At 37.5% G+C, this 24,255-nt stretch overlaps 1 protein-coding gene across 4 annotated transcripts; it reads left to right on the top strand.

The window, feature by feature from the left end:
- Positions 1-1,720: 1,720 nt before the first annotated feature.
- LOC125263544 (oocyte zinc finger protein XlCOF6-like) lies at positions 1,721-23,564 on the top strand. Of its 4 annotated transcripts, none has more exons than XM_048182560.1 (8): positions 1,721-2,368; positions 3,569-3,714; positions 8,104-10,347; positions 12,281-12,559; positions 13,321-15,383; positions 17,926-18,025; positions 18,260-18,421; positions 21,138-23,564. In XM_048182560.1, the coding sequence occupies exons 7-8, from the start codon at positions 18,352-18,354 to the stop codon at positions 23,264-23,266; spliced, it is 2,199 nt and encodes a 732-aa protein (XP_048038517.1). In that variant the 5' UTR covers positions 1,721-2,368; positions 3,569-3,714; positions 8,104-10,347; positions 12,281-12,559; positions 13,321-15,383; positions 17,926-18,025; positions 18,260-18,351; the 3' UTR covers positions 23,267-23,564. The 4 variants fall into 4 exon arrangements, with proteins under 4 accessions (XP_048038517.1, XP_048038518.1, XP_048038519.1 ...); XM_048182561.1 differs by having other exon boundaries at positions 17,885-18,025; XM_048182562.1 differs by lacking the exon at positions 8,104-10,347.
- Positions 23,565-24,255: the final 691 nt, after the last annotated feature.

Genomic DNA, 24,255 nt, shown 5'->3' with positions numbered 1-24,255 from the left:
AAAAATATTGACTAATATAGCCTACTATTATATTATCTGTGCATAATATAGATTTTAATAACTTGATGCTCTTTAAATATTTTGTTACATTGTTAAAAGTTTCGGTGCATAGGACAGACCTATCCGCGATCGCTCTCCATGGTTCTGACCAAAGAACAGCGCTTTGGAATCTCCATTACGCATGAAACGCATCATACCTGGGCTGCGTTTCCCGATAACATTGTCTCTTAGCGCGCTACGAAGACTCTTAGGTATAACTTAACTAAAGGTATACTACCATTAAAGGTATATCATTGCTAGGCGTCTTCAGGGCTATCATCCACTCGCGAGGCAAGGCGCTGAAAGTCAAGGCGCTGGCGCCCTCCTAGCAACGGCGCTGTTTTTGGTAAAACATGATTTTGACGACTTCATTAAGTTTTGTTTTATATAAAACTCTTTTTAAAAGATATTCGTTTTGTATAAATTGTATCTTAATTTTGATCAATGTTTTATCAATCAATTGCCCGTATTTAATAAATAAGACAAATATAAGCAACAATGTAATAACCTTATGTAATTGCAGAATTCTAAAAAATATTTTGCTACTAAAAGTTAAAGATTTTTTTTGTGTCACGCATGCATAGTCTATTTCCCTCATATTAAATATAAAACGATGTGGATGATATTTTTCAGTCTGACTCCTTTATTAATGGAGCATTAAACAGACTTTCAATATATTGGTATTAAAGCATTTTTGAGAATTTAATTTCAAGTTTTTAGCAAATGTCGAAATGCGCGCTCTTTGGTCCACAGTGCTTGCATGATCACATTAGAATAAAATATCTCATAATAAAATACAAAATTCTGATTTATGAATGTATATGCTAGTTCTCATCAGTCGGAAATACAGATAAACGCTTTCATTTGTTATATTTTTGATCCTGAAAGAAAACAGAACAACAAAAGAGCGAATCATAGCCTACATGGAGTCTGTACGTGTAAGCCTGTTTACACTACGCGTGTGCGGCGCGTTACGGCTGCGACGCGGCTACCGGAGCTTTCGCGGCCACTCTGTCAATCCTGTTTACACCAGCCGCGCCGCGGTGGTTTGAGAAGCGTCCCAGAAGCTCGCCGCGCCACTTCGCTAAAGATAGGCACCTCGCCTATTTTTGACGGACACCGCGTCAAAGACGCGCAGCTCAAATACAAAATAAATCAAAATAATCACCCTGAGTAACTCCTGGTCAATTTCGCATCACTACGATGCCAGAAACTGACAACAAGAGATCGAAGTTGAAAAATTGAAATTTCTTTGTTTTGTTGTCCATAACTGGAATTTTAAGTGTATACTTCATCTGTATGGCTACACAAAATAAAGTAGCTGCAATAAACACAATAAAACCGGACGAAATATAACAATTTAGCCATTAAAAACACGAAAAAAATCAATGAAAAAACGGACTTACGCGGACTTTTGGGACTCAGTTTTGAACTGGTGTCAAGGCACAATGAATGAAATGCACAAATGGTTTTAGAACCCCTGAAATGAACGAGGGCGAGCTGTTTTATTCACAACATTTTGCATGAAAATTTCTGTAATATCAAATGAACGAAAAAAACAGCTGGCTGACCCCTAGAAGGGTGGGGAAGGGTGGGGGGGGGGGGGGGTCGGGCTGGACCACTGTAAACAAGAATTTTGAGCGTGCACGGCCAACACAAAATAAAGGAATCAAATCGTTATTTCCGAGTCATAAAGTTTCATTCAACATGAACGAATCGTTTATGACCTAGGCTACCCATCACTAGAGATACGCTCTTCGAGACAAATGATTCGCAAAGATGGTTTCGAGGCTTCAGTAAGCGTGCTTCAAACGCGCCCATCATCTCTAGGTTGAGGGCAGTAATCAGTGTTGCCATGTCGGCAATTTTCCCGCTGAATTGGGCTACCTTTACACTGTTGCCGCGGGATGAATCAACCCCCCAAAAAGCGTGATATTTAGCCCCTGGAATGCGAATTTTACCGGGGGAGCTCCGCCAAAAACATCGATTTTACCCCCCAGAACGCGATTTTTACCGTGGGACCCCCTCTTGAAATGCGATTGGACTAGTTTTGGGCTAGTTTTGAGGAGCAATTGGCGTGTTTTATTGTGAAAACCTGGCAACCCTGGCAGTAATGTAGACTAACCGAGAACGCACGGATACGCACGGATACACACGGGGACTTTTGACAGCACCATACATTCGGAGGCAAAAGCGTCTTTCGAATTGAGACGTCTTGTTAACGGGGCATCCTAGCAATGAAGAAGACCCCACTGAAGTGTTACTGCTAAATAATTCATATTTAAGCCTGCGAGGAGCCACGCGGGACTCTTTAAGAACATCATCAAAAGTAAGTAAATATCTAATAATGCCATATATTCTTTTAAACTGTTATTATTTAACAACATCTGTGAAGTATAATCTTTACAGTGTATTATAATAATCGAAGTATAAGTGTGCCACCATTAAAAGCTTTTTTTTTAATAAAGAAAACAATATGATAATGAAATAACTGTGACAACAGACGGGGATGAGCCAAAAAAGAAGGGGAATACCACAGGATGAGGTCGTAGGTTCTGAACTGTATAAAATATAGAACTGCATTGTTCTGGAAAGGTTCTCTTTATAAAACCTAAAATTAACCAACAGGGAACGTTCTCTTTATGTTATAAAATTTAGCCCAAAAATAACCTGTAGGGAACGTTCACAGAATGTTCTCTTTAGGTTGCAAAAAAGAACCAATAGAGACAAAACATTTGAGAGAGAATGCAAAAGTTTTGGCTTACCATGGGCTCCGTAACGTTTCATATAAAAACAGCCAAGTTAAATAAGTGATAATTAATCTTAAATTAATTGGACTCTTATTTGTTGCTTATAAATCTGTAAGCCTACATTTATTTCTATTTTTTATTCTTGTTTTTTTTTTTTAATTAATTTTTACATTAATTATTTGGATTTTTTAATTGTAGTAAAATATAAAAACAAATTCAGTAACTTCATATTTTAATAGATGAATAGTCAAACAACACAAATGCTTAAAATTTGTGAAAATGAAAAAAAAAAAGTGTTGTGACTGAAAATGACTGTGAGAAAAAAGTTTAGTGTCAGTACGACGTTAAACTACTATATAATGTTGACTAAAATGTATAATAATGCAATGGGGGAATATTTGTGGGTCATGATAAACCCAAATGTCTTGTGTTACCAGTAAAAAGTGGCCCACATTATTTTAAATATATTTAGACAGTGGCAGAGTGTAAACATACTCATCTAAAATAAATCTGTGTTTCAGCTTCAGAATCTTGAATATTTTTATTCTGGCGTCACCATTGTCCTGTGCTTTTGGTAACCAGCACCAAGTCCTATTCATTTCCACCCCTAATGTAATTTAGCATTTTAATCAACAGTAGGCTACATTTTTTGTTATCCTTTTACCATATATCTTAGAGTGTTGCAATAATATTGTATTTGTGAGTTCTGTATTATGATATGTATCGAATTGTGACAAGAGGGTATCATGACACCCCTAATTTCTGCTCCTATCAACCAGCAATTCACCTTCAGTGAAGTGTCTCCCAATCCATCAATAAATGCTGGAATATTTTCATCAGCCTACACGTGAAGAAGAGTGTTCATGAAAGAACAGTGAGAACATAAGTGATCCAGAACCCTGCAGAATGGAACCTGAACAAAAAGGTTGGTGTTAATACTTTATTCTTACCACGGTGGTAAAAAGCACATACACAAAAAAAGATATCTGAGCAGAATTGACAACTTGACTTTAAAATGGCCACTCTAAGCTGTCAAGTCATCATAGGTAATGTGCTGGCATTAGCTGTTAGATTTCAGGAGTTTATCCGAGGATATGTTAATGTCACCATGGCAGGTTATATCCAGCCTGGTGCAATTTGAAACCAGCGAAAATTGCAGGTTAGTGTAGAACTGCTACTATTAATGTCTAAACCTCTGGCCACAAAAGTGAGTACACCCCTAAGTGAAAATGTTCAAACTGGGCCCAAAGTGTCAATACTTTGTGTGGCCACCATTATTTTCCAGCAGTGCCTTAACCCTCTTGGGCATGGAGTTCACCAGAGCTTCACAGGCTGCCCCTGGAGTCCTCTTCCACTCCTCCATGACGACATCACAGAGCTGGTGAATGTTAGAGACCTTGCGCTCCTCCACCTTCCATTTGAGGATGCCCCACAGATACTCAATAGAGTTTAGGTCTGGAGACATTCTTTAGCAAGGTAGTGGTCGTCTTGGAGGTGTGTTGTCGTTATCATGTTGGAATACTGCCCTGTGGTCCAGTCTCCGAAGGGAGGGGATCATGCTCAGTATATAGTATATACACATATATGAAACACTTTGTTGTCAAAGTTGGTGTGTGCCTTTATGTATGATCAGACACTCAAATGGAGTTACAAGGTTTTTTCACCTGCAATTTCAGAGATTTTTGTTTTGTCCATCATTAGAATGGTTGCATCTAAAGCCGAGTTCAGACTGCACGATTTTCAAAGTAGTCGGTGTCAGTGTTCTTTTCGCTGCTGTGTTCAAACTGCACAATGGATCGGCGACAGAAGGTTTCACACTGCATGACTTTACAATAGGAAGAATCACCGACAACTCTGTCTGGCACGCAAACTACATTTCACAACCAAACCCACGGGAGATGTGACAAGGAAACAACGCGATATCACGCGTGCAAGACCAGAGTTCTCACGTGTGACTGGGTTTATTATTAAAAATGGTAGCCTGCAAGAAGCTTGCAGTACGACTTGCCTGTGCGCTGATTTGCAGCGAAAACAAGAAAAAGAAAAGAAGAATATGGTGGAGGAAATGGTTGGGGAGATATTGTGATATTGATATTGCTGATATTGTGGTCTATAACTCCTCCCCGAACTCCCACTGCTCTGTATCTTGCTCTCTCATTGGCTGTCAGTCATTGCCGATGTAGTTTTCAGTCAGAACACTTTTCACACAGCAGGATTTTGAACCGCTGACAGGTCCAGATATTTAGCATGCCAAATATCTCACGGGCGTCGGCGACTTATCGGTGATTCTCTCAGATCGTGTCTTTGCTCTTTCACACTGCGTGATTGTCACTCGCGTGAACGAGCACCGATTTGCCTGTGATTTCGGGCATTTGTCGGCGATTTCTCGAAACCTGTCGGCGAGCCAAAATCAGGGCTAAAATTGTGCAGTCTGAACTCGGCTTTAGGCAGTAAGAACATCGCATTAAGTTTTTATTGAAGATGCTCTATGTACAGTGGGTACGGAAAGTATTCAGACCCCCTTAAATTTTTCACTCTTTGTTATATTGCAGCCATTTGCTAAAATCATTTAAGTTCATTTTTTTCCTCATTAATGTACACACAGCACCCCATATTGACAGAAAAACACAGAATTGTTGACATTTTTGCAGATTTATTAAAAAAGAAAAACTGAAATATCACATGGTCCTAAGTATTCAGACCCTTTGCTGTGACACTCATATATTTAACTCAGGTGCTGTCCATTTCTTCTAATCATCCTTGAGATGGTTCTACACATTTATTTGAGTCCAGCTGTGTTTGATTATACTGATTGGACTTGATTAGGAAAGCCACCCACCTGTCTATATAAGACCTTACAGCTCACAGTGCATGTCAGAGCAAATGAGAATCATGAGGTCAAAGGAACTGCCTGAAGAGCTCAGAGATAGAATTGTGGCAAGGCACAGATCTGGCCAAGGTTACACAAAAATTTCTGCTGCACTTAAGGTTCCTAAGAGCACAGTGGCCTCCATAATCCTTAAATGGAAGACATTTGGGACGACCAGAACCCTTCCTAGAGCTGGCCGTCCGGCCAAACTGAGCTATCGGGGGAGAAGAGCCTTGGTGAGAGAGGTAAAGAAGAACCCAAAGATCACTGTGGCTGAGCTCCAGAGATGCAGTCGGGAGATGGGAGAAAGTTGTAGAAAGTCACCCATCACTGCAGCCCTCCACCAGTCGGGGCTTTATGGCAGAGTGGCCCGACGGAAGCCTCTCCTCAGTGCAAGACACATGAAAGCCCGCATGGAGTTTGCCAAGATGGTGAGAAATAAGATTCTCTGGTCTGATGAGACCAAGATAGAACTTTTTGGCCTTAATTCTAAGCGGTATGTGTGGAGAAAACCAGGCACTGCTCATCACCTGTCCAATACAGTCCCAACAGTGAAGCAGCATCATGCTGTGGGGGTGTTTTTCAGCTGCAGGGACAGGACGACTGGTTGCAATCGAGTGAAAGATGAATGCAGCCAAGTACAGGGATATCTTGGACGAAAACCTTCTCCAGAGTGCTCAGGACCTCAGACTGGGTCGAAGGTTTACCTTCCAACAAGACAATGACCCTAAGCACACAGCTAAAATAACGAAGGAGTGGCTTCATAACAACTCTGTGACTGTTCTTAAATGGCCCAGCCAGAGCCCTGACTTAAACCCAATTGAGCATCTCTGGAGAGACCTAAAAATGGCTGTCCACCAACGTTTACCATCCAACCTGACAGAACTGGAGAGGATCTGCAAGGAGGAATGGCAGAGGATCCCCAAATCCAGGTGTGAAAAACTTGTTGCATCTTTCCCAAAAAGACTCATGGCTGTATTAGATCAAAAGGGTGCTTCTACTAAATACTGAGCAAAGGGTCTGAATACTTAGGACCATGTGATATTTCAGTTTTTCTTTTTTAATAAATCTGCAAAAATGTCAACAATTCTGTGTTTTTCTGTCAATATGGGGTGCTGTGTGTACATTAATGTGGAAAAAAAATGAACTTAAATGATTTTAGCAAATGGCTGCAATATAACAAAGAGTGAAAAATTTAAGGGGGTCTGAATACTTTCCGTACTCACTGTAAGTTTTTGACTGTACTAAAGCATAAAAATACCATAATATCCTTCCAGATATTTATTAAACATGCTCAGTTCACATATTCGTTTCTCTGAAAACCATTGCTACAGCCAGTTATTTTACTTTGAAATTTGCATTCTGTGTCGGTATTTCTGTTTTTGTTTTGGTCTGTGCAAAACCGCACGTTGCCAATTTTCCAAATAGTATCTCACCACCCTGAGTTGCCAGTTGGCGGAAAACACATGCAGTGAATTACAGCCATGGAAGCCAGCAAACAAACTGGGTCAGAGATCGCAGATCTAAAAATCATATATATCAACTCATCATAAATCAATAAATCAACTAATTATCTAACGGTGTAAGATTTATCACCTTCCAATGTCAATTGAAAGCTATTTTTAGGCCTGGTTTCACAGAAAGGGCTTAGATTAAGCCAGTATTAGGCCTTATTAGTATCTTTTATAAATGTGCCTTAGAAAAACACATTACCAGTGTGCATTTTGAGACAAAACAATGGCCCTGATATATTTTAAGATATGTCAGTGCAAGTTGCTTTCATTTAAAACAACTCAAACATGCATTTTAGTCTGTGACTAGTCTCAAACCGGGGGATAATGTATGGTTACAAACTATGCCTTGTCTGTGAAACCCCTAGGGGTTCATAATGAAATTACAGGGGTTACATTAGTCTGTCACATGACTGAATGTTTTATACACATAAACATGTATTTACAAAAATAAAGTGTTTGATATGAATATCTATCAAAATATCACTTGACTCTGATATCAAATAAGCTACAACTGAATACAACCGAAAAACTGAATTACCGATGTGTATGAAATGAGGAGCGATGAAGACCAAAAAACATGAGATATTTCTGAAGCCTACGAACACATGGTGTGTCCAGTAAAATTCACTAGTAAATGCTTATATATAGCCAGATCCCAATATTAATACAAAGCTGACATATAGATTGATCTAAATTCATGGGCGTAAGTAATCCTCATTCGACAAGAATCCAAGCGTTTCCATATTTGAAAAATATTATATTTAATTTCCAAACTGTCCCAATATTCATGTAAAACTTTTTTTTTTTTTTTTTTTGCATACCACTGTCGCTGGTATCTCTCTACCTCTCTGTTTTTTAAAAAGAGGAAAATTATATCATGACAGGGTTGAGGGAATGATGCTAATGCATAAGCTTTTTACTTTAATTTTAGACCTGATGGAAGAGAACGAGGAGAGTGAAGAACTGAGTGAAGCAGAAGAACATGTCAAAACTCGCAGAAAATCTTTGAGTCGCTCACAGACTGAAAGTAATATTTTATTGAAAAGAACCAAAAAATCTTTCAAATGCCTTCAGTGTGGAAACAGTTTACCATACAAAAGAAGTCTGAAACCTCACATGAGAGTTCATAGTCGAGAGAAGCTTTTGACATGTGATCAATGCAGGAAGAGTCTCACACAAAAAGGAAACCTTAAGAATCGCGAGAAAATCCACTCACGAAAGAAGCCGTACACTTGTGATCAGTGCAGGAAGAGTTTCACACAAAAAGGAAACCTTAAGCATCACATGAAAATCCACACTGGAGTGAAGCCGCACACATGTGATCAGTGTGGGATGAGTTTCACACAAAAAGCATCACTTAAGAGACACAAGAATGTCCACACTGGAGAGAAGCCATACACCTGTGATCAATGTGGGAAGAGTTACAAAGAGGCAAGTGCTCTTAAAACACATCAGCGTTCTCATTCTGGAGAAAGAATTACTTTTAACTGTAATCAATGCAGTAAAACATTTATGTGGGCTGCATCCCTAAAGAACCACCTGAAAGTCCATTCAAAGGAAAAGCCTCATGTATGTTCGTCGTGTGGAAAACGTTTTAGTCTGCCAAGTGCTTTAAAACTACACGAGAAAAGACACAGTGGTGTGAAGAATCATATGTGCTTTGATCGTGGGAAGACCTTTACTACTGTTTGTGAGCTGTACCAACACAAGAGAACTCACACAAAACCTTACAAGTGTTCACACTGTGACAAGAGATTCAGTCAGTCAGGACAACTGAAAGCACATGAGAGGATCCACACTGGAGAGAGGCCGCACACATGTGATCAGTGTGGGAAGAGTTTCACGCTAAAAGTAGGCCTTGATAGACACATGAATATCCACACTGGAGAAAAGCCGTATGCATGTGATCAATGTGGGAAGAGTTTCAAAAGAAATGGAAACCTTAAGGATCACATGAACATCCACACTGTAGAGAAGTCACACACATGTGATCAGTGCGGGAAGAGTTTCAAACGAAAACGAAACCTTAAGGATCACATGAAAATCCACACTGGAGAGAGTCTGCACACATGTGATCAGTGCGGGAAGAGTTTCCCATACAAAGGAAACCTTAACATACACATGAAAATCCACACTGGAGAGAAGTCGCACACATGTGATCAGTGTGGGATGAGTTTCACACAAAAAGTACACCTTAATGAACACATGAAAATCCACACTGGAGAGAAGCCGTATCACTGCCCTCCCTGTGGAAGGAGTTTCACTCATTTTTCTTCTCTACGCAGCCATACGAAAAACAAATGTCAGAAATCACAGTAATTCACGTTCAGATCCAGCCCTTTCAAGTGCGATGCTGCGTCCTCAGCAAACGGTGCATGTGACATGAAAATCACAACATCCAAAGTTGTCACAGTCAAAACAAAGTTCATCTTCAAGACCAGCAGTTTCAACTCAAAGATGGAGTTTCTCTCAAAAGAGTATCAAATGTTTATTCTCATTTTGCTTTATGATATAAATTAAATCATTATACTTTTTTTTTTTGTATTTTGTTCAATTTGTTTAATCTTCATGTAATGCAAATGTATGACTCTTAGTTCATTTAATCTCTTTTATGAAGGAATGTAGAATTTTTTACAAAATGTTCTTTTGCTCATATTAGCAGAAAGAGAGCAGCTGGAATAAAGACAAGCAGCTCGATTCAGCCTGAAACCTGTTCACAAGATGGATGATAACTATTACTAAGGTTTAATAATTGTTTTAATTCTAAGAGAATAGAGAAGTCCACATCACAACTATAATAACGACACAGACAACATCATTGGAATCACTATCAGAATTTTTTTTTTCAGCTGATGAAATGATAAAAACACTGACAATCAAAAACTACATGACTTTAAACAGCTTGAGCATTTAAAGCGGCAGGTGTTTAGAATAAACAGACTGTTCTCATCCGTTGGTGTGAATGCTAATATAGTTATTGTCTTTGGTGTGAACAGGCCTTTGTTTATATTTGATATGTTACTTTGTAGAAGTTTGATTTTGTTGGGAACAGAATATTGGTGCATTTTTCATAATCTGCCTTTGATTTGGTCTCATGGTGGTGACCGATTGCTCAAGAATCTGAACACTGCTGTGAAAGGAATAAGTATTCTGCAGTTACAGATAAAAATGGAAAGTGAGTATCAAATAATGTCAGTCTTCACTACATGGCTTATGGGAATATTTGTGGGCACTTCGGTGGGTGGAGAAAAATAGACCATGAAAAATAATTAGGGGAGATGGGGGAGTGTTGTAACACAGGGTTATTTGTAACACTGTCAGTTTGCCCGATCAGAAAGGAGCTGTGGTGAGAATGTAACTTTTTGATGAAGATTATTTTTGCCTATTGCACATACAATGTATTTAACTGAGTGCGTGTCCTACTTTTTTTGGATAACCCATTCCATTCTGCTACTTCTGTTTCATCACAACTTTAAAGAAACACTCCACTTTTTTTCAAAATAGGCACATTTACCAACTCCCCTAGAGTTAAACAGTTGAGTTTTACCATTTTCGAATCCATACAGCCGATCTCTGGGTCTGGTGGTACCACTTTTAGCATAGCTTAGCATAGTTCATTGAATCTGATTGGACCATTAGCATCTCGCTCAGAATTGACCAAAGAGTTTCAATATTTTTCCTATTTGAAACTTCTGTAGTTACATCGTGTACTAAGGCTGGCAGAAAATGAAAAGTTGCGATTTCTAGGCCGATGTGGCTAGGAACTATACTCTCATTCGGGCGTAATAATCAAGGAACTTTGCTGCCGTACCATGAGTGCAGGAGGCGCAATGATATTACACAGCGTCTCTCACAAATGTCTCCATGGTTGTAAGGCACAGTCCCTGTGAAAGCAGGGGGTCATAGCCGCTGTGTAATATCATTGCGCCTGCTGCACTCATGGTACGGCAGCAAAGTTCCTTGATTATTACGCCAGAATGAGAGTAAAGTTCCTAGCCATATTGACCTAGAAAATCGCAACTTTTCATTTTCCGCTGGGCTTAGCACACAATGTAACTACAGAAGAGTCAAGTTTTAAATACATTTTTTTGAGCGAGATGCTATTGGTCTCATCAGATTCAATGAACTATGCTAAGCTATGCTAAAAATGGTACTGCCAGACCCAGAGATTGGCTGGGTGGATTCGAAAATAGTAAAGATCAACTGCTCCTATTCTATATAAGCTGTTGTTTATTTTTTTACTGGTGGGATTGTCTGTGATTGATATGAGGTCCTCCAGCTGTGAATAAAGCATATTCTAAGGCATAGTCTGGAGTCTGTTTGGTTTTTAGGCTGTGCAGCAGACTAGAGAATCTTACTTCCATACTCAAGTGATAGTGTTTAGTGGAGCACTAAAGATCCTATTCTCAAGTGATAGTGCTCAAAAAGGGTCAAGACGTCGACCGACTCGAACAGATATTGAAGTATGCTTAGTAGAGTATAAATTCATATGTGCCTGAGACACCCAGTTTAACTTAAGTCAGGTGCGTAGGGGAAAATCGACCACACATTCATAGAGTGAAGACTACGCAGTGTTTTATATTACATTTGATTGCTTTAATTTCTGTAGTACTTCTTTCTAGGCTACCAGAAAATTAAAGCACTTTTTATTCAATTTGCATTTTTGTTCTATTGTTTTTACACAGACCCTCACATTAGTATTACAGTCTTACAGGGGAAGTTCACCTGTTCAGTGAATGGGAGCCCGCATGAAAAAAAAAAAAAAAAAAATCATCCATCCATAATCAAAGTAATCCATACGGCTCCAGGGGGTAAATGAACGCCTTTTGAAGCGATGTGTTTTTGTAAAAAAAATATCCATATTTAAAACTTTAAAAATTAAAATAACTAGCTTCCAGTAGATGAACGTACACTGCAGTTCTAAGGAGAAAATACTCCACAATGGTGTTGGCTTATGAATTTGCACATGGTTTGTCTTAAAGCATATTAAAAACAACACACAGACATATAAACAAAATTAGAAACTTGATTTTCACTGGGGGACTTAATTTAAAAAAAAAAAGTGAATTAAGGAAATTCAATAACTGATTTATTTTTGATTTTGGCAGATCTGCTCCTACCACACAGCAGTTCACCTTCAGCGAAGCTCCTCCTACAAGAATTCACAAATAAATGCTGGAGTATTCCCACCAGACTTCAAGTGAAGAAGACAGAGTTGAACACAGAGAACATGAGTGATCCAGAACCCTGCAGAATAAAGCAGGAAGATCCTGAAGAACAAAGCGGTGATCCAGAAACCTGCAGAATAAAGCAGGAAGATCCTGAAGAACAAAGCGGTGATCCAGAAACCTGCAGAATAAAGCAGGAAGATACTGAAGAACTAATAGGTTGGTGTTTATTCTTTATTCTTCATTAATAATGCTGAAGAACATTAAGGTTATAAAACTTAGAGCAGTTCATCAGTGGTAATGGTGAATACATGTTTTGGTTGTCTTTAGAAAAGTCACAAGAGCTGTGAAATAACAGTTAAAGTACCAAATAATATACAGGACAAACTACATGAACTGGGTTCATAAAAGCTTGAAACTCAATTTTCTTTAGTTTTTGTTTTCAACAAATTGTCAAGTTACCTTTCAATTCACATTTATTTCTATATCACTTGATGAAATAATAGTAACAATTTGAATAGTCCATCTGAAGTCCTCGCAGGAGTTGGAGCTGTCAACAAACAAAACGGTAAATATATAATTGCATTAGTGTCCATCTCAAATGGGATGTCATCATAATTATAATTTTTTTTTAATTGCATAATATTGTCAGTCTAGATTATGAAATACATGCTGAGAGCACTATTTTTAGTTACTTTACCTGTGTAATTACTTTAATACTGTGTAAATCCAGAAAAAAAATCCCTGCCTGCCACCAGACACACTGGGATAGGCTCCAGCATCCCTGTGACCCTATATCTGATTAAAGAGAAATACTTAAATATTGGGGGAAAATATTGTTAAATCCGTTTAACAGTCAATCTCCATTATAAATGCATCAAAATAATAATAATTGTGTAGCATGTTCTTTTTTTGCTATTACATCAGGGTTTGTTTTTTATGATTTACAGAAAATTAAACCTTTCTTTCTTTCATCTTAGACCTGATTAAAGAAGAGAAAGAGAGTGAAGAACTGAGTGAAGCGGAGGAGAAACATCATGTCAAAACTGAAGAAAAGTCTTTGAGTTGCTCATGGAGTGAAAGTAATTTTTTATTGAAAAGTGGAGCCAAAAAATCATTCAACTGCCCTCAGTACGGAAAGAGTTTCCCAAACAAACAAAGTCTTAAACGTCAAACGAAAATCCACTCTGGAAAGAAGCCGCACACATGTGATCAGTGTGGGAAGAGTTTCAGACAAAAAGCAGGCCTTAAGAAACACATGAAAATCCACACTGGAGAGAAGCCGTACATGTGTGATCAATGTGGGAAGAGGTTCAGTCATTCAAGCACTTTAAAATCACATCTGCGTTCTCATTCTGGAGAAAGACCATTTAACTGTGATCAATGTGGAAAAAACTTTGTTGGGGCAGATTACCTGAAGAACCACATGAAAGTTCATACAAAGGAGAAGCCTTACATGTGTTCTTTGTGTGAGAAGAGTTTTAGTGAGTTGAGTTCCTTAAAAATACACCAGAAAAGACACAGCGGTGTGAAGAATTATATGTGCTTTGATTGTGGGAATATCTTTTTTGATGGTGGTCAACTGAAACGGCACCAGAGGATCCACACTGGAGATAAACCTTACAAGTGTTCACACTGTGACAAGAGATTTCGTCAGTCAGAACACCTGAAAACACATGAGAGGACCCACACTGGAGAAAAACCTTTCACATGTGATCAGTGCGGGAAGAGTTTTGCACGAAAAGGACACTGTAAGAGTCACATGAAAGTCCACACTGGAGAAAAGCCATATCACTGCCCTCCGTGTGGGAAAAGTTTCACTTGGTTGAATTCTCTACTCAATCATACTAAAAACAAATGTCTAAAATCAGAGTAAGCATTCATCTTCAGATCCAGCAACGCTGCATACTCACCAAATTTGTCGCAATGCATCAAACAATATCTTTCTGAATTAATCTGCCGTGACCAGCTGCTACGAGAGATGGAACAAAGAAACATTATCCAAAGTTGACACAGTGAACAAAATGAAACTTTATGGCCAGCAGTTTCAAATGTGCATTTCAGATCAACTCAAGATAAAGTTTCTCCTACAAGAGCAACTAAAAAAAACAAAAACAATTAGTTTTTAAATTATGTGAGTGTGTGACACAAGAAAGCATGTGCTGGAGAAGTGTGTGCAGATATCAGAGACGCAGTAAAGGAGTTATGATTCCTGTATGTTTTTCACACGATTAACCCTGATTTAATTTTTTTTTTTTAAATAAAGTTGGATTTATCTGATTAGTTTTGACAGTGATCTGATTTCTGCATTTTATTAGGCTAAATGCTGTGTTACACTAATCTTAGTCATGTAATTCTACATCATGTAGTTTATTATTATGAAATGCAGATGCAAAAGAAGTATTATGAATTGGTATTTTCATGTTTTACATTTCCTGAAAGCTCTTTTAAAATTTAAATGCCTAATAAGTTCACCTCACTGAATGAGATTGAATGGCTGTCTGTCTCATGAACTGTTTTACCTTTAATATTCAGCATCATATAAAAGCCCAATACTAATTTTAAAGCATTTAAGTCAGATAATGTGGAAATTAACTTTAATTATGTGGAGTCAGAAAAAGAGCCATAAGCAACATGTGGTTAGCACATTTATTTGAAGGTAACAACCTGGACAGCTGAATTAATGTTCAGTGTTTGTCTTGTGACACCACTGTAGTGTACTACTCTGAAACCTTTTTTTTTTTTTTTTTTTTTGCATACTGTATATATTATTTCCCACACTATTCTTAAAAAAACACCTTGCAGTAGGTTAGTTTGCCACTCCGAACACAACCTGCGTCTCAATCAGCTCCCTAGTTCCCTAGGTCGTGAATCAGTATATCATGAAAGTGAATGTGGCTGATTCCCTGATCAGTGCCCTGACTACTGAACTAGGGGAGCTGATTGAGACACACGGACAGCCAGTTTTTTGTTGTTGATTTTCGCCGCGCATTGATGACGCCACTGCCTGGCGCCATCACAGCGTTTAGTGTTGTGATGTGAGGTAAGAAGTTCACGTTGCTTCGTATATTTATACTATTTTAAAAAAACAGTATGTTAAAGCAAAATTTTACAGGGTCATTTCTGTATGTTTTCATCTGGTACAGAGCTATTTGTGCATTTTTTCCTGGCGTCTGCACTTAAATAAATATTTAGCCTAGCAGGCAACAATGTGAGGAACTAATGTTAAATTCATAAAGACCTGAGCGATTATTGTGTTTTTGCATGTTCGCCTGTGTGATTGTTTCGATATTTGGAGCGATCAGGGTTTTGTTACTGAATGTCACATGATGATCCGAATCTGTATCGAGAATGACCACAATAGGTACATTAATATGCAGACAAATAATTTTGACTTTATAAACAGTAAAATATTGTTTGGTCGTGCTCTTTAATTTTAAAGAGAGAACAGTTTTTGTCCCTACAAAACAGCAACAAGTTGATTTTTTTTTTTTAAATGACTGTATGCAATGACTGTAGTTGTAAATGTAACTATATTTGTTCATGTGGACATATGTATTGTAGTTATTTAACTGTGATTAATTAAACAGTCCCTATCTCCCTGAAAAGACTTAAAGGTGGGGTAAGTAGTTTTTCAAAAAGGCTGTTGGACATTGTTATTTGAAATCAACCCAAAACAAACCCACCAATCTCTTCATTGCTCTGCCTCCAGAACACTTGGGTAAAGTTGGTTTTATATTCGCACATTCGGACTTCTGATAAATTCCGACTTTCCAATAAATGTGCAATAAATTAATGTTTGTGAATTTTAAGCAGCGACATGATATTGACAACCAACAATTGTCAACTTACAACATTTTTCACAGTCGATCAAAATAGGCAAGTATTGTTTTAATGGCATATTTACTTGTGAATGTCCACTGAATGTCCAATGTAGTGTGATTAACAAGGCTATTGAATACGGATGGCCGAATGTGCGAATATAAAACCAACTTTACCCAAGTCTCCAGAACTCACCCTCTAATCCTAAACACCCTGCTCCGAGTCGGTCTCGAACCCTAGCCCGTTCGCTGCTGGCTGGCGAGACATGTAGAGCTGGGTAGAAAATATGGATTTCTCGATTTTAATCGATTCTTATTTTTACGAAACAATATTGATTCTTAAATCCCAAGAATCGATTAGTCTAGTCTGTTTTCAGAACATTTAGCGCGCCTCCCATCTAATAAATCACAATAATCTTTGTGCTTTGATACTTTTGATATGAAGCAAAGTCTCAAATCATGTCCATCTTATTATGAAATTAAAATAAATACCATTTTGGAGCTGTTAAATATGGCGTGACAGATCGCTGTAGTACCTGAGTTCATGAGAAGCGGCAGCACGGAGCGCACGTGAACTTATCCTCTCTGTTTAATACCAGTTACAGCATAAAATAAACATGAATGAACATCTAAAAGTATGTTAAAAGATACAGTACAACTTACCGAAATCCATATCATGTCTCGTGTCATGTGTTGTGCTCAGTGTTTCAACAACGGAAAGACGTCAATAAAACAGCTTGTAAATAATGTCACGTAATGTCACATTTACCTCAGAAAAACATATTCAGTGACCATAAACTCATTAGTCAGCTAGAGAAATGAACTCTAGAGAGGAGCATTCTGATAAATATATGCATGTTACATATTCATTATCATTTTTCATGTTCTTCAATATTTAATGCTTGTTTGAATAAGTAAGTTATGACAGCCACGATTTAAATTTTTATATTTTAAAAAAAGAACCGAATTGGAGTAGAAATATGATTATGTCATTTTAAACTTTATTTATTATAAATTGTGTAATTTAAGTGTTTGTATATAAATAAGTTAAATTTTAACCTTCAATATTATTATAGTAGTACCAACTGACTCCCATGTGTAGTTTACAGCATTAGCTGAGAGATTTTTTTTCCTTTAGAAAATGTGCCATGTATTGTATTTGATATACTACATCCAAAATAATCAAGTCGGATCGGAATCAAATCGAATTGAATAGCAAACATGTGAATAGAAATCGAACTGAATCATGGAAATTGGGCAATACCTAGCCCTAGAGGCGAGTGCACTAACAATGATGCTACAGTGTGCAGTGGTTTACCTGCACAACTCTCACTATCTGGCCACTGTTACACACTCACTGCGAGAGTGGATGTCTGTTTATCACAGCTGACAAGCAACAAAATGCTGCATGAAAAATAAAGTGCAGATGATGAATGAATGACAAGGAAGCACAAAAAATGAATGTACTGTACAAAAGAGAAAATACAAACAAGAGTTAGTTGTTAGTCACCAACAGCACAGCAGCTCCAGACAAACAATGACACTCAAACCCAAGCAGCCTCTGTGTCTGTTTTCAGGCCTTCCTGCTTAGCTCTCTCCAGCACTAGAAAGCTTTTCTAATAGTAATGTGGGTCCTAAAACACTTGCCCAGTCAAAAACCTTCATTCCAGTGATATTCTTTTGAGCTCTTTTGTATTGTGTCTCATCATCTCTCTTTCTACAGTCTTTCTTCAAATCTCCCTCTTGCTCGTTCTTTCTCCTCAGCCGTCATACTCTAATGCTGAATCGTTTGTTGTTGGTGTCGGATCGACTAACTTCCAAACGGTGTTTTTGAAAAACTACTTTACCCCTCCTTTTAATAACAGTAAGTGTCACAATTAACAGCTGATCAAATGACTCTTAATGTCAAAAAATAAGACGATAATGTAAAAAAATAGATTGATCAGCAGACAAAACAGATGTATAATGTGTGAATTTGTTTTAAAACTGTGAATTTGTAAATAACTTTACATTTCGATAGTTGGATAAAGTAAAACAACATGTTTAAAATTTGTGAATCAACATTAATTGATTACTGATTTATGTTTGTTTTTGGCAGTTCTGCTTCAGTGAAGCTTCTTCCACAGCAATTCACCAGTAAATGCTGGACTATTCCCATCAGTCTACAAGTGAAGAAGATAGATTTTGAGAATGAACAGTGGAAACATGAATGACCCAGAACCCTGCAGAATAAAGGAGGAAGATACTGAAGAACAAATAGGTTGGTATTTATTCTTGACTATTAAACAAGGTTATAAAACTTCATGCAGTTCATCAGATTTAGTGCAGTTAGAAAAATCATAAGAGTTGTGAAATAATCATAGTTAAAAGGGGCTTTGCTTTCACACTGCGTAGTTATAAGACCTTAGTGTAGGAGAATTTACAGTCAAACCCCATAAAGAGACCAATCTGCTTAATGAAGTCCATGATGAGTTCAATAAGTTGACATTTTACTGAAGACAAAGTTCTCCACACTTCCACTGGCTGTAAAAAATGAGTAAAAAGAGAAATCACTTAGAATACAGAAACACTAGTACTTATAGGTCAGTGGGAAATTTATTACTGTCAATTCTATAGCTTCTGAACCAATTATTCTAGTAACATCTGAACATGGTATTCTGTTCTTTATGCAAATTAGATTACAGATACAGACATCATCTTTGGCACACTATGTTCCGTATATGTCATATAAGCTATATCTTATGTTGATGGATGATAGGCAAACATTTGGATTTCCTGCCCATTATACTGTTATTACCACAAGGTAGAGGTCTTTTCGGGTTCTTAAATCTGTACCCGAATCTGACGTGCATAAATTATTTTTTTAAAAGGAAAACATGACCCGAGACAGACCCGTTTAAATTAGACCCAAGTCCGACCCGACCTGACAGCATTTAAAAAAAACACTGGTGTCCTGCTGACTGATTTGGCTGCTGCTCTATTACTTTTATTTATTAATTTACTTATTTATTATTACTTTATATTATTGCCTGCCTGATGGATACAAGTTACTTCTGAGTTCGGCTGGACCAGTGGATTTGGATTTATGTTGTCTGCAACGCTATTTGCCTCATCTCTGGTGAAGGGCTTCTGCACACAAAGAAGAAAAGTTTTGCATGTACAAGCAGCGTAATGAAGCGAGTGGCTTTTCCTGATGTATCTTATAGCTATAATATAGATTTTTGTGTGAGGTTACAAATGTTTGTTCCTTTTTCTATGCGCGTTTCTGAAAAAAGCACTTGATGTGAACACGCAAGTATGTGCTGAAGTGCTGAAATGCCAATCACTCATCACTGTAACCTCATTACGTACTATAACTTTTGGCGTAATGTTATTTACCTGACTATAAGATGATTAAAGTTTATTTTAATCCATGCTGACGGCGCTTTTTTAACGGTAGGCAAAAATGTGGAGGAATCGAGTCTGCGGAAGCAACCATGTGTATAAGCCATTGCACATAAAAGCGCGGATTCAAAGAGAACTTACAAAAAGTGAGATAACGTTGTCATAGAATTGTTTTAAATAATACAATTTTGTTAAATGCCCAACATAGTTTAAAAGAATTTGGGTCTTCTTGGGTCCATTCGGAAAAAGCACATTTATTTTAAATTACCCAAGGCCAATGATACTGAACCCGACATGTGTCCAATGGCACTCGTTGAAGTTTTGGACCCAAACCCTCTCAGGTTTTCGGATCCAAATGGACTTGTGAAGACCTCTACCACAAGGACCCGCCGTTAACTATCTGTCCCTCATGGACGGTGTGACATCACCACTTGCTTTGGAGTTATTTTTTTGGCCAACTAAGCTTCTTCTCGCCGACTAACGTTTAGTTGACTATAAGGGGGAAACCCTACTTATTTATCGCAGCCTTTTGCTTTTTGATAAGGACACAAAGCAATATTGCACTTTATTTTTCACTCAATTTTAGTTCATTTGACAGATACTTTGCCAAAGAAATGGTGCAAAACAATGTTAGAGACATTTATGTTTTCATGATTTATATTTTCAGTTTTGAAACTGGTGGCAAAGATTAGACTATGCCGGTCCGGGACTTCATGGGAAACACTGATTAATTTATTTTTGTTCAATTTAACCCAAATATTCTTCTGTACGGAAGAGGATTAGGGCCAAGCAATAATTTAAAAAAAACAAAAAAAACAATTACAAATTTGTTCTCATAATTTAATGACTTTTTTCTCGTAATTTAATGAGTTTATTCTCAACATTTTATCTCGACTTTTTTTCTCGAAATTTAACAAGTTTTTTCCTCATAATTTAACGAATTTATTCTCATAATCAAACGACTTTTTTCTCGTAATTTAATGACTTTATTCTCAACATTTTATCTCGACTTTTTTCTCGAAATTTAACAAGTTTTTTCTCGTAATTGAATGAGTTTATTCTCAACATTTTATCTCAACTTTTTTTCTCGGAATTTAACGAGTTTTTTCCTCATAATTTAACAAATTTATTCTCATAATCGAACAACTTTTTCCTCGTAATTTAATGACTTTATTCTCAACATTTTATCTCGACTTTTTCTCGAAATTTAACGAGTTTTTTTCTTGTAATTTAACAACTTTAATCTCGAGATGGTTTTATTTTTTTATTATTGCTTGGCCCTATTCCTCTTCCGTACTTCTGTATTTTAGCTTTGAAGCAAATAATATCCAGGTAACTTTCCATGAACTGGGTACAAAATGGTACAAAACTTTTAATTTTCAATGAATCAAAGGAGGTTTGAGAAACATTCATGCTGATGACAAACATCAGAATGTCAGACTAAATATTGTCCAGACTAGTTTACATTTATACCTGGTTCATGTTAAATGTAGGTAAAACATATTCAGTAGTTCTCAGTAGTCCTTTTACATTTCTTTCTTTCTATGACTTCAAAAAATCAAAACTTTTTAATTTTTTTGCTTTCGTTCTAGACCTGAAAGAAGAGAACAAGGAGATTGAAGTACCGATTGAAGGAGGGGAGAAACATCAAGTCAAAACTGAAGAAAAATCCTTGAGTCCCTCATTGAAAAGAAATGTCAAAATTTGTTTCACTTGCTCTCAGTGTGGAAAGAGTTTCTCATGCGAGCAGAATCTTAAACTTCACATAAAACTTCATCGTGGAGGGAAGCCGTATGCATGTGATCACTGTGATAAGATTTTCACAATAAAAGGAAACCTTGATGAACATATGAAAATCCACACTGGGGAGAGTACATACACATGTAGTCAGTGTGGGAAGAGCTTCACAGAAAAAGGAAAATTTGAGGAACACAGGAAAAAATACATTGTACAAAAGAAGTACACATGTGATCAGTGTGGCAAGAGATTCCCATATAAAGGAAACCTTAATGATCACATGAAAATCCACACTGGAGAGAGGCCGTACACATGTGATCAATGTGAGAAGAGTTTCACACAAAAAGGAACCCTTAACGAACACATGAAAATCCACACTGGAGAGAACCTGTACACATGTGATCAGTGCGGGAAGAGTTTCACACGAAAAGGAGCCTTTAATGAACACATGAGAATCCACACTGGGGAGAAACCTTACACATGTGATCAGTGCGGGAAGAGTTTTGCACAAAAAGGAGCCTTTAATGAACACATGAAAATCCACACTGGAGAGAAGCCATACACATGTAATCAATGTGGGAAGAGTTACACACGAAAAGGCGCTCTTAATGATCACATGAAAATCCACAGTGGAGAGATGCCGTACACATGTAATCAATGTGGGAAGAGTTTCATAAAGTCAGGTGTTTATAAAGTACATCTGCTTACTCATTCTAGAGAAAGACTACACAACTGTGACCAATGCGGTAAAACATTTTTTAGGGCAGATTTCCTGAAGGACCACATGAAAGTTCATACAAAGGAGAAGCCTTATGTCTGTTATTTGTGTGGAAAGGGTTTTAGTCAGGTGAGTGCATTAAAAATACACCAGAAAAGACACAGCGGCGTAAAGGATCATGCTTGCTCTGAGTGTGGTAAGACTTTTTTTACAGATGGTGCACTGAAAGTGCATCAGTCAGTTCACACTACAGAAACACCTTACAAGTGTTCACACTGCGACAAGAGTTTCAAACGGTCGATATATCTGAAAATACATGAGAGGATACACAGTGGAGAGAAGCCACATGCATGTGATCAGTGTGGGAAGAGCTTCAGATTAAAAGTAACCCTTAAAGAACACATGCAAATCCACACTGGGGAGAAGCCGCACACGTGTGAAAAGTGTGGAAAGAGTTTTGCACAAAAAGGAAATCTGAACATACACATGAAAATCCACAATGGAGCAAAGCCATACACCTGTGATCAGTGTGGGAAGAGTTTCACACATAAAGGAAACCTTAACATACACATGAAAATCCACACTGGAGAGAAGCCGCACACATGTGATCAGTGTGAGAAGAGTTTCACACTAAAAGAACACCTTAAGAGACACATGAAAATCCACACTGGAGAGAAGTCGTACACATGTGATCAATGTGGGAAGAGTTTCAGAAAGTTTAGCGTTTTTAAATTACATCTGCGTACTCATTCTAGCGAAAGGCTATATAACTGTGACCAGTGTGGTAAACAATTTTTTACGACTGATGCCCTGAAGAACCACCTGAAAGTTCACACAAAGGAGAGGCCTCATGCATGTTCTTTGTGTGGGAAGAGTTTTAGAGAGCTGAGTACTTTAAAATTACACCAGAAAAGACACGGTGTGAAGGATCATGTTTGCTCAGAGTGTGGTAAGACTTTTTTTACAGAGAGTGAACTGAAAGTGCACCAGACAGTTCACACTACAGAAACACCTTACAAGTGTTTAGAATGTGACAAGAGATTCAAACGATCAATATATCTGAAAATACATGAGAGGATCCACACCGGAGAGAAACCGTATCACTGCGATTCATGTGGAAGGAGTTTTACTCAGTTATCTTCTCTAATCTTTCATAAAAAAAAATGCATGTCTGAAAATACAGAAAGTAGTTCGAGTTCTGATCCTGTACTTCCAGATGTGATGCCGCATAGGGCTGCATCAGAAATTATATTGACAATCGATTAATCGAAGATTATTAAAAACAATTAATCGACTGATCATTGATTATTTCACAGATTAATCAGTAGGCTTTAACCAATTATCGGCTTCTGCAGGTAGTTAAAATATTGACTTAAATAAGCTAGAATGTTCTGTACTGTTGATCAGAATCTGTAGGCATGAAGTCAACTGATTACCCATTTGATAATTAGTACTAGTGTTTCTGTATTTTAAGTTAGCTCGAGGCTGGATCCTCTTACTCATTTTCTACGGCCTTTGGATGTGTGGAGAACTTTGTCTTCAGTAAACTCTCTGTCAACTTCAACTTTGACTCCTGGTCTTTATTGAGCAGATCGGTCTCTTTATGTGGTTTAACTGTACTTCCCCTACAAAGTGCATTAATAATCATCCCACATCATGGTCACCTCTGATGTCAAGTAAAGCTGTTTTTGATAAGATGTAGTTTAATGATAGCAGAGCTGTATACTGCAATATGTAATGCCAACAGAATGGTTTATAAGCAGTTCTGAATCACTTTATTCACTAATGATGTGTTGTAATTAAGGCATTAAAGTGATGAATCATAATCTCAGACAGAAAAATTAGTTGAATTTTGTAAAACCCCTCTTTTTTCACACTTTGGGTTCTGGTAGGCCACTGTTTCCTGTAGATCAGAGAGATAGTGTTCTATACAGTCCCATTAGTTTTACATTGAGCAATGTAATGCAATATTTAAAGGGATAGTTCACCCAAAAATGAAAATTTGATTTTTATTTGCTTACCCCCAGCGCATCCAAGATGTAGGTGACTTTGTTTCTTCAGTAGAACACAAATGAAGATGTCAGTCGTATAATGCATGTCAATGGGAACTTAGTCTATAAGAGTAAAAAAAAAAAACACGACAGACAAATCCAAATTAAACCCTGCGACTCGTGACGACACATTGATGTCCTAAGACACAAAACGATCAGTTTGTGTGAGAAACCAAACAATATTTATATAATATTTACCTCTAA

This window comes from Megalobrama amblycephala, linkage group LG2 (assembly GCF_018812025.1).
Source record: "Megalobrama amblycephala isolate DHTTF-2021 linkage group LG2, ASM1881202v1, whole genome shotgun sequence".
NCBI classification, from domain to species: domain Eukaryota; kingdom Metazoa; phylum Chordata; class Actinopteri; order Cypriniformes; family Xenocyprididae; genus Megalobrama; species Megalobrama amblycephala.
This window is presented reverse-complemented; position numbering and strand designations above follow the sequence as displayed.

What these genes read in the sequence shown, in the direction of transcription:
- LOC125263544 (XM_048182562.1), top strand. Translation starts at nt 18,352, where the DNA reads ATGAACAGTGGAAACATGAATGACCCAGAACCCTGCAGAATAAAGGAG. An exon ending in AGATACTGAAGAACAAATAG is followed by an intron (nt 18,422 to 21,137) that starts GTTGGTATTTAT and finishes CTTTCGTTCTAG; the next exon opens with ACCTGAAAGAAGAGAACAAG.